The 10,292-nt window shown below is 45.2% G+C and overlaps 1 protein-coding gene across 10 annotated transcripts in view; it reads left to right on the top strand.

Annotated features, from left to right (window-relative positions):
- The window catches only part of YPEL2 (yippee like 2), a 33,266-nt gene extending 24,740 nt beyond the window's left edge, over positions 1–8,526 (top strand). For all 10 annotated transcript variants that reach the window (XM_024127523.3, XM_024127522.3, XM_055089968.1 and 7 more), the window contains 3 exons: positions 2,952–2,995; positions 4,166–4,274; positions 8,251–8,526. In XM_024127523.3, coding sequence (XP_023983291.1) covers positions 2,952–2,995; positions 4,166–4,274; positions 8,251–8,340 — 243 coding nt within the window. In that variant the 3' untranslated portion in view covers positions 8,341–8,526. The remainder of the gene's footprint in view (positions 1–2,951; positions 2,996–4,165; positions 4,275–8,250) is intronic.
- Positions 8,527–10,292: the final 1,766 nt, after the last annotated feature.

The following is a 10,292-nucleotide window of genomic DNA, read 5'->3' as shown; positions in this document are numbered from 1 at the left end:
TGTGTGTATAGTGATATCTCAATTATGTTTTTCAATTTGTATTCCCCTAATGACTAGTGATGTTGAGCATCTTTTCATGGGCCTGTTTCCCATCTGTTTATATTTGGTGAAGTCTGTTCAAATCTTTGCCCGTTTTAAAATTGGGTTTCTTGTTTTATTATTGAGTTTTGAGAGTTCTTTGTATATTTTAGATACAAGTCCATTGTTAGACAAGTGATTTGTAGATATTTTCTCCCAGTCTATGGCTTATCTTTTCATTCTCTTAAAAGTGTTTTTCAGAGCAAAAGTTTAAAATTTTGATGAAATTTAGCAGTTGTTTCTTTTATAAATTGTGTTCCTGGTGTAGTATCTAAGAAATCTTTTCTAACTCAAGGTCACAAAGATTTTCTCCTGCATTTTCTTCTGAATATCCTCCATTTTAATTTTTGTACAGGCATATCAGTTCTAAACTACAAAGATCATATAAAATGAAAGCATTGCTAAATACTGTTTAGTGAAACTTTTTTTTAAAGATAAAATTAAATAGATAAAATTTCTAGTATTTTCCCCCTACCCTGAAGGATTGTCTTGTGTACCTTCTGGGGGGACTGCTGCCCTGAAAAGCTTTACAGTGCTGCCTCTCTCCCTGCATTCCCATTAGCAGATAGCAGGTGATCTGTAAGTCTTTGAGAAGTGAATGTCTTTTCCTGCCATAAATGGTGAAGCTGTGTTACTTCGTGTTGTCGTTTTCCAGTCTGCTTTCTTCTAGAATTTGTTTTCCCATAACCACCTTCTTCTAAGCTCTAACTTGAAGATCTTGATAAAAGTTTCCTCGAGGGTGGCACTCTCAATTATCCATAATGTAGGACCACAGAATTATATGACAATATAATTTTGGAGCTGGAAGGAGACTTGGAGGTCAACTAGTCCAAATCCCGTATTAAAATCAAACCAAAAATAAATTAACTCTGGTAGAGTCACAGACTGGAATATGACTCAGCAATGAAAAGAGAATGAACTATTGATATATACAGCAACATAGATGAATCTTAAAAGAATTATGCTGTGTGAAAGAAGCCAGGCAAGAAACACTACAAGCTGTATGATTTCATTTATTAAAAATTATGGAAAATACAAACTATAGTGACAGTAGACAGTGGCTACCTGAGGATGAGTGGGAAGAGAGTGAGGAGGGAAGAGATGGCTGGATGGAGGGACATGAGGAAACTTTTGGATGTGACAGATAGTCCGTAATATTGGTTGTGGTGATGATTTCACAGGTATATGCAGGTATCAAAACTCATCAAATAGTGCACTTTAAATATACACACTTTATTATTGTGTGTCAGATATATACCAATAAAGCCATTTAAAGAAAAAAAAGGAAATTAGAGGCAATTGACTCATGCAATAAATATTTTATAAATGATGCCAGATTCACGCTATGTGTTGTGGGTTCAGAGAGAGATTGAAGACCTGGTTCATGCCTTCAGGGAGCTCACAGTCTAGTGAGTGAGTTAGACGGAGAGACAATTTAAATCCAGTATGCTAAGAGCTATGAAAAAGGAACAGGCAGGGAACGAGAGGAGTCCAGTACATGGGCACCAATGGGTACCTCTTCCTGAGGAGGTCAGAGAAAGCCTTACGAAAGAGAGGAAGCTGAGCTGAGGCTTAGGATTGGTCAAGTGGAGGAGCCTCCCCATCTCAGGGAAGATGGTGGTCAGAGTTGGTGAAATGCAAGTTCCAGGCATTGCACGTGGTTCGGCCTGACTGGAGCAAAGGACACAGTGGGAAAGTAGCAAGAGAAGAGACCGCAGAGGTTGGTGGGACCAGATCGTGAAGCTTTTGCCATCCTGGAGGTGCTTGGATGTCTTGTGCTCCAAAGTTGAACTAACAGGTTGGCCAAATATAGGGTCTGTGTTGCTGGGACATTGTCTCATCCAGACACTTGGCATGGACTTCCAGGTTCCAGGTTTCGAGGCTGTGACACTCCTATTCATGCTCAGTGCTAGCCTGGAGCTCTTATGTTCCAGGGGATGTTTCAAGACCCAAAGGATCTGTTAACCAGTCACCCATAGATTTCTCCAGCCACTGAATAGCAGAAGTCATGGGAGAGTCCCTTATTTGTTTGTTTATTTATTTTAAGAGGGTCTTCAGAGCAGACCAGGATGTTTAATTCAGGGTACAGTTGTCAGGCCACATTAAAAATGCAGGCAGAAATGCAGTACATGGACGGCTCATGTCAGCCAGACGTTTCAGTGTAACCAGAGGAGGAAAACACGGATAGGGCCTGTGTTAATGGAAGTAGATGCCAAATCGCACGGCAAGCTCTGGCTCCAGTTTCTCCTGTTCCCTGCCATCCTCCAGCCAGAAGAAAGAAGCTCCTCTTTAAGCTAGAAGTTAAAGTGGGATTCCTGCTTAATGAGCATTCCTGTGATCTAGAGATGAAGTTGCTTACACCTCAAAAGGAGAACTTTCGTGCTGCCATTTAGGAGGATGGTAACTATTCTAGCAGTTAGGATCTCCAAGAAAGCACGACCAGTGAGAAGTGTGGGTTTGGTGGTTTATTCTTACCTTGGGGATTCTTTGCTGTCTTCTGCAGGGTTGAACCAAGAGGGCAAGCAGAGGTGCTTGTGCTGGTTTCCATGCCCTAGCCGACTTGAAAGCTGTGGGCAGTACAGGTGGCTGAAATCAAGTGGGTCCAGGAAAGGCCAGTGTGGATTAATGATATTTTCTTACCTGGGCTGGTGAAAACAGTCCGAGTGTGGGCTGACCCGGGCTCTGTAGCTCTGTTTATTCTGCCTTCTCCTCCTCCCACCATGCCATCTGCTAGCTGGAGGGTTAACTGGCTCACTGCTCCCTTTTAGCCGTGTCAGCCCTGCAAGGTCATGGTTGTTGTGCTTTGGGGCTGGTTTCCCGAATGGGTGGGTGAAATGGATCTCTAACTATCGATTTGTCTTCTTGCATTTCAGTCGTTCCAAGGAAGTCAAGGACGAGCATACCTCTTTAACTCAGTGTGAGTGTCTCTGAATGGTACATCCATTGTTCGGTGCAAATTTTGAGGGGTGGGGAAAAGCAACGCTCAATGATAATTAAACAACGGAACCTGTCCTCTCTGTCAAGGACGAGCATACCTCTTTAACTCAGTGTGAGTGTCTCTGAATGGTACATCCATTGTTCGGTGCAAATTTTGAGGGGTGGGGAAAAGCAACGCTCAATGGTAATTAAACAACGGAACCTGTCCTCTCTGACACACACACACACACACACACACACACACACACATACACACACACTCCCATGGAGCATTATTTACCACAAGTGGTAGCCAGTCATCCTTGGGGACTTTGGGTGGGGCATCATCTTTGGCTAAAAATAATATAGGCACTACCCCCAGTAAGTACAGAGGGCTGTAGTCTCCTAGGGAAGAAACTGAAGTGCTTCTGAGAGCTTCAACACGGGAGGTCTCATAACTAGCCCTGAGATGTGTCTCTGGGGGAGAGAAGGAGGGCGAACAGAGGACACCAGGATCTGCTGGAGGACTAAGGTTGGAGGAGCCTTCCTAAAGTGGAGTTAGTGAAGAGCCTCCATCCCCTCCTACAGATGCACAGTCTGCCACAGCCCTCAGCATTATTTACAGCTTTCTCTAGGAAAGCAAGCCTGATGAACTGTGAAAATGGAAATCTAGCGTGTTCAGTCTAGAATAATAGGTGCTCTGTGAAGGAGTCTATGTATGTGATAGATGGGGCTCACCCATCCTTGTGATCAGGACAGGACTGTGCCGTCATGATTGACATCTCTGGCTGCAATCAGTCCTCAGGAAGCTCTGAGGACCTGTGCTCATGGCTGTGGACTTCAATGTGGTTGTCAGTTTGTCCCCTTAAATCACAAGGCTAAAAGCATTTGTTAGAAAAATTCTGAGCAAAGTCTCAACCATAAAGACTTCTTTTAGTAGACTCATCGAATCAGAACTTGCAGATCTGAAATGCATCTCAACGGAGACGTTTCCATGTGGCTACCTTTTCGGAGGTTATTCCTGGTTTCCGTTAGAGATGATGCTCTTCTCAGTGTTGGCTTCCCTGCAGGCAGCTGTACTCACTTAATTTTTTGCTGGAAGTCCAGCTTGAACAACTGATGGTGAGCATGTGCCTGACGCCCCGCTCTCTCTCTCTGTCCCTTGGCACAGAGTTAACGTGGGCTGCGGGCCGGCAGAAGAGCGCGTGTTGCTAACAGGACTGCACGCCGTCGCAGACATTTACTGTGAAAACTGCAAAACCACTCTGGGCTGGAAATATGTAAGTACCAAGGAGTCTGACTGGTGGAGAGAGGGCCATGAAGGAACTAGCTGAGAGCCACACGTTAGAAGAATGTTTTCTTCTACTTGCCTCCCATGGCCTTGTGGGATTATCTTTGACCAGGATGGGAAACTGAGCTCAAAGAGCAGTTCCTGGCACACTTCTGTTTGCCATGCTCATCCCCTTTTCACTGACAGTCCACTCCTCCTACTCCTTTCTTCACCTGCTCCTGATACACGCGCGCACGCACGTACACGCACACACCCCCCCTCTCAATTTAATTAATAATAATAATAGTAATAATAACAATGGCACGTAACATTTCCTGACAACTTACTGCATTCCAGACATACATGATTTTATTTACTCTTCACAGAATCCTTAGAGGGTAAGGATTTACCCATTTTAATCCCTAGTTTATGGATGAGGAAACTGAGGCTTAGGGAGGTTAATAGTATGTCCAGTGTTGTCTAGCCATTACATGGCCAAACGAGGATAGGAGTCCAGGTGGTGGTCCAACTGCAGAACCCATGTTCTTTGATGCTCCAGTAAATGTCCCCAGAACATCTCTTAGGTCCCAGACCCTGTGCTAGGCATCATCAAATATTGTGTTAATTAATGTCCACTGTCAGATATAGTCATGGCTGGACTTGCCCAACTGGACATTTATTCCTGCACTGTTTAACTCAACAGATATTTTTAACATCTCCTTGGTACCTAGGAGAGTGGGCAGTCCCTTGCCAGGGTGGGAGGAAGTATATGTGTTGAGTGAAAGTCAACTTGTATTATTGTTATTATTATTATTGGCAGATCTTTTCACAGTGCTTTTCTCTGCCCTCTCTCTCATTGTGGGAATATTGGAAAATGAGTCTTCCTGTTTTGGGGAGGGCAATTTATTCCATGTAAAATGCCTCAAATCCCCTGTCCTGTCAGTTGCAGAGCATCAGTGTGGGGCTGGCTCATGGGACCTGCCGTTAGCTAGCTTGGGATGAGGATGCATCAGTGTACGTTTGTTGACTGCAGTAAATGCACCACTCTGCAGGACTTTGATAGTGGGGGAGCTTGTGCATACATGGGAGCAGGGAGCATTAGGGGAAATCTCTGTGCCTCCTGCTCCTTTTTGTGATGAACCTAAAACTGCTCTAAAAATATGAGTGTATGTAAAAAAAGATGTTGAGCCAGAGAAGCCAGACATGAAAGTATGATTCCATTTAAATAAAGTTAAAAAATGTGCAGATCTTGGGGAGTTACCTGGTGGCTTAGTGGTTAGGATTCCGGGCTTTCACTGCCGTGGCCCGGGTTCAATCTCTGGCTGGGGAACTGAGATCCCACAAGTTCCGTGGCTTGGCCAAAAAAAAAAACAAAAACAAAAAAGTGCAGATCTAAAAAACTGCTGCAGGTGGAGTCTGCAGTGCAGCAGCATGGCCTTTAGATTCCATCTTTTCATGTCTTCCTTGAAATGTTCAGAATGAGAACGAAAAAACCTGGACACTGTGTTTCATGATGCCAAGAAGGTTTAACCACAGCTTCCTACGGGAGAAACTGGCTTGGCCCTTCTCCCCCTGTATGGCCACTGGTCCCCTCTGAGTGATCTGGGGGCCACAGTTCTGGTTTTGATTATCCAAAAGTGTTCTGCTTCTTCTTTGTTTCCCAACTTCTTGGCTGTCTTATTCCTTGAACATGTGCTGGATTTATATACAGAAGATAAATCTGACTTGGTTGGTTTTGCTCCTTTCTTCAGGTAAAATGATTCAGTCCTTTGACAAAGCTTTATTAAGAACCTTTGTGCTGGATACAAAAGTGAATGAGATCTAGTTCTTGCCCTCAGGGTGTTTATAGTCATGATACCAAGGGGGAAAACCACAGGTGAAGTTACAGCAGCTGGACAGGACAACAGAGGAACATCCATCTCCCCAAACATTCATTGATCACCTCTCACATGCCAGGCCCAGTGCTCCAACCTTTCATTCTATTATTCCTTCCGACCCTTATAATAACCCTGTGAAGTACTTGTAATTATCCCAATTTTGTAAATAGAAAGTTTATAATTTTGTTAATTGTAAAAGGAAGTCGGATGCTTAAATGATGCTTCTGATGCTAGGAAGCAGTAGACGTGGGGTTTAGGGGGGATGTTTGTTTCAATTCCAGATCTAGTGCTGTCTACTGGAATCCAGTTGTGACATTTTGCAAGTGCCCTGTGGCTTGGGGGGCGTTGACTTTTTTCTTTCTTTTTTTTTGTTTAATAGGGACACACTGTCACTTTGCTAGTTTTGTTTTTTCCTCCTCTCTATCCTGAATACACTACTATGGAACAATAGGTCCTATTCCCAAACCACATTCCTCTGGTTGTGTACACATCGCGCACACACACACACACACACACACACACAGACACACACACACACAAATGGAGCTGGGGAATAATGAGGTGTCAGGGAAATTACTGCTGAGCCCACAGCTCTTGTATGTGTGTGGTGTGTTTGCACTTTCTCTCGTTGCCCCTCCCCTCTCTGCTATGTGGAATGATTCCTCTCTCAACAAGAGGCTCGAGTCTGAACTCTTGTTCTGAGACCCGGAGCCCCTGAGCTCTAGAACAGAAGATACAGTCCATACAAATGCTGCCCAGAATCTATCGACAGTAGGATTTATTTAGCTGCTTCCTAATTTAGGGACTCGGGAGGGAGAGCCGATGTCCACTGCTCTGCACATTGAGCTTTGCCATCCGATGACCGTGATACCCACTGTTTTTCAGATGATACACCAAGAAGGTTTTTTGTATCTGTGTCTGCAAATAGAATGTCACCTTGATCCTCCACCTAGGCAGGGCTTATTTCTGTGGGGCTTATTAGCTGGGAGAGCCTGCAGTGCTGTAAGTTCCAGCTGGTAACCTCCCAGCTGGTTTGCATTGGGTTTGCCCTTCTCTGGAGGCCTGGCAGCTGGGTAGGGCTCAAGGGCTGCCAGGTCCTTCAGCCTGGAGTCCATATAGCTCCTTTTTCCCTGGAGAAAAGCAATGATGGAAAAACAAACTTAACACATCTGACATGGAAATAGCAAGATAAGAAATAAAAGAGAGACCTGGTTGGCCTCACAATATATTTTGTTTCTGTTCCTGAATGTCTTTTCTCTAAGCCTAACAAGCACAGTTTAAAATAATGACACAGTGGGAATTCCCTGGCAGTCCAGTGTTTAGGACTCCGGGCTTTCACTGCCAAGGGCTCGAGTTTAATCTCTGGTCGGGGAACTAAGATCCCAGAAGCCACACAGACCGGCCAAAAAATAATAATAAAATAAAATAATGACACAGAAACTTTATGGATACCTCCATAGGGCAGATTTCTGGTAAACATCAGAAACCAAGTGCCCCTAAGATTTTATACACACACACACACACACACACACGCACGCACGTACACACACACACACACACACATATATATATAGATGGATCTATCAATGAACAAAACATGAAGTTTATCTTGCGGTATAGTGGGAGACAGACAAAACACAAAATAGATATGCAAGTTATACTGCATGTTTGAATGTGCTAAGTGCTGTGGAGAAAAATAAAGCAGGAAAAGAGGGGGGCGGGGAGGGATCGCTGCCTGGGAAGTTGTGATTTTCAGTAAAGACCTTACTGAGATGGTGACGTTTGGCCAGAGACTTGAATGAGCAAAGATCCTGAAGAAACGCTATTGCAAATACTGAGAAAATATTTAGAATGTTGAAATTTAAAAATATTTAAATTCTACTGTAAATATTGAGAAAGCCCTGCTGATGCCTCAGTGCTGTGCAGTTAAGCCAAGGGGACATAGTGTGCTGAGTGGTAGGAATTCTCAGTGAGTCTGGGTGACGCCGGAGCCAGACTTCGGTGGTCCTGATATACCTGTCATCGGCCCCGCCTTGGCTCCTGTGCTCCAAAAGTCATCTGCTTGTCTTTGGTCATTCAGTGTCTTTTCTCTTCCTTTGTGTTTCCTAGGAACATGCCTTTGAAAGCAGCCAGAAATATAAAGAAGGCAAATACATCATTGAGCTAGCACACATGATCAAGGATAATGGCTGGGACTGATTGGAGAGCATCCACCCACCCCAGTGTCCACGTGAATCCATCCAACCGAACATCCTACCCAAGCGTGAGAGAGTGACTGAACACTTGGTTCCATCCATTTAGGGGCCTTGCCATCTGGGGCATTCTCCCACCCTGCCACCATCTTTCTGGTGACCAGCCTCTAAATCGCTGTCTCTCTGTCTCTTTGCTTTGTATCTGTTTGTGAGTTGACCCTGGCTTCTCTCTCTGTTCTAGTGTTGGCTGAAAGCAAAACAACAAAAGGAACAGATGCCTGCCCGCATGGCGGCAGCCCACTCGGATAAAGGCCCCAGGGCCCTTGAAGAGCTGCCTGATGGCCTCTTGTCAGAACAGTGGCACAGCGCAGGGGTGTGAGGAAGAGGGGAACCAGGAGGGTCCCGGGTGGGTAGGGGGGACGGGAGGGTAGAGGTAGGAACAAACTTGTGCTGCTCCTGGAGACCTGGGAACTTAGGCTTGAAATAATCGACTTGTCTAAAAGGACAAAGAGAAAAAAAAAATACCTCATGACTGCATTCTCTCTGATCAGAAGCTTCTGTTCCTGACACCAAATGTGCCAGGTTAGCAAATGAGCACAAGAAGTGGCCCTAATTCTAGCTGGCAGGGCCGGGGCCGGCCTGGTTCCCCTGGGCCGAGCTGCGGAGTGTCCTGGCAGCAGTGAGTGGCTTGGGAAAAGCCCAGATGGTTTTGGTGACTCTGATGCCTCACTGCTCCTCTGGGTAATCATCTCTGCCTCTTCGGCCACTGTAGGTGACAGGAGAGGGGACTGCCATTTGCAATGGGTGCAAGATCCAAACGTCCCAAAGGCTTTGACCAGCACCCAAGTAAAATCAGTGATTGAGGATAACAGGGAACAAAGACACACACACACACACGCACACACGCACGCACGTACACACACACACACACACACACACACACACACACATATATATATAGATGGATCTATCAATGAACAAAACATGAAGTTTATCTTGCGGTATAGTGGGAGACAGACAAAACACAAAATAGATATGCAAGTTATACTGCATGTTTGAATGTGCTAAGTGCTGTGGAGAAAAATAAAGCAGGAAAAGAGGGGGGCGGGGAGGGATCGCTGCCTGGGAAGTTGTGATTTTCAGTAAAGACCTTACTGAGATGGTGACGTTTGGCCAGAGACTTGAATGAGCAAAGATCCTGAAGAAACGCTATTGCAAATACTGAGAAAATATTTAGAATGTTGAAATTTAAAAATATTTAAATTCTACTGTAAATATTGAGAAAGCCCTGCTGATGCCTCAGTGCTGTGCAGTTAAGCCAAGGGGACATAGTGTGCTGAGTGGTAGGAATTCTCAGTGAGTCTGGGTGACGCCGGAGCCAGACTTCGGTGGTCCTGATATACCTGTCATCGGCCCCGCCTTGGCTCCTGTGCTCCAAAAGTCATCTGCTTGTCTTTGGTCATTCAGTGTCTTTTCTCTTCCTTTGTGTTTCCTAGGAACATGCCTTTGAAAGCAGCCAGAAATATAAAGAAGGCAAATACATCATTGAGCTAGCACACATGATCAAGGATAATGGCTGGGACTGATTGGAGAGCATCCACCCACCCCAGTGTCCACGTGAATCCATCCAACCGAACATCCTACCCAAGCGTGAGAGAGTGACTGAACACTTGGTTCCATCCATTTAGGGGCCTTGCCATCTGGGGCATTCTCCCACCCTGCCACCATCTTTCTGGTGACCAGCCTCTAAATCGCTGTCTCTCTGTCTCTTTGCTTTGTATCTGTTTGTGAGTTGACCCTGGCTTCTCTCTCTGTTCTAGTGTTGGCTGAAAGCAAAACAACAAAAGGAACAGATGCCTGCCCGCATGGCGGCAGCCCACTCGGATAAAGGCCCCAGGGCCCTTGAAGAGCTGCCTGATGGCCTCTTGTCAGAACAGTGGCACAGCGCAGGGGTGTGAG

This window comes from Physeter macrocephalus, chromosome 14, assembly GCF_002837175.3.
Source record: "Physeter macrocephalus isolate SW-GA chromosome 14, ASM283717v5, whole genome shotgun sequence".
Taxonomy (NCBI): domain Eukaryota; kingdom Metazoa; phylum Chordata; class Mammalia; order Artiodactyla; family Physeteridae; genus Physeter; species Physeter macrocephalus.
The sequence above is the reverse complement of the archived record's forward strand: the minus strand, read 5'-3'. Positions and strand labels throughout refer to the sequence as shown.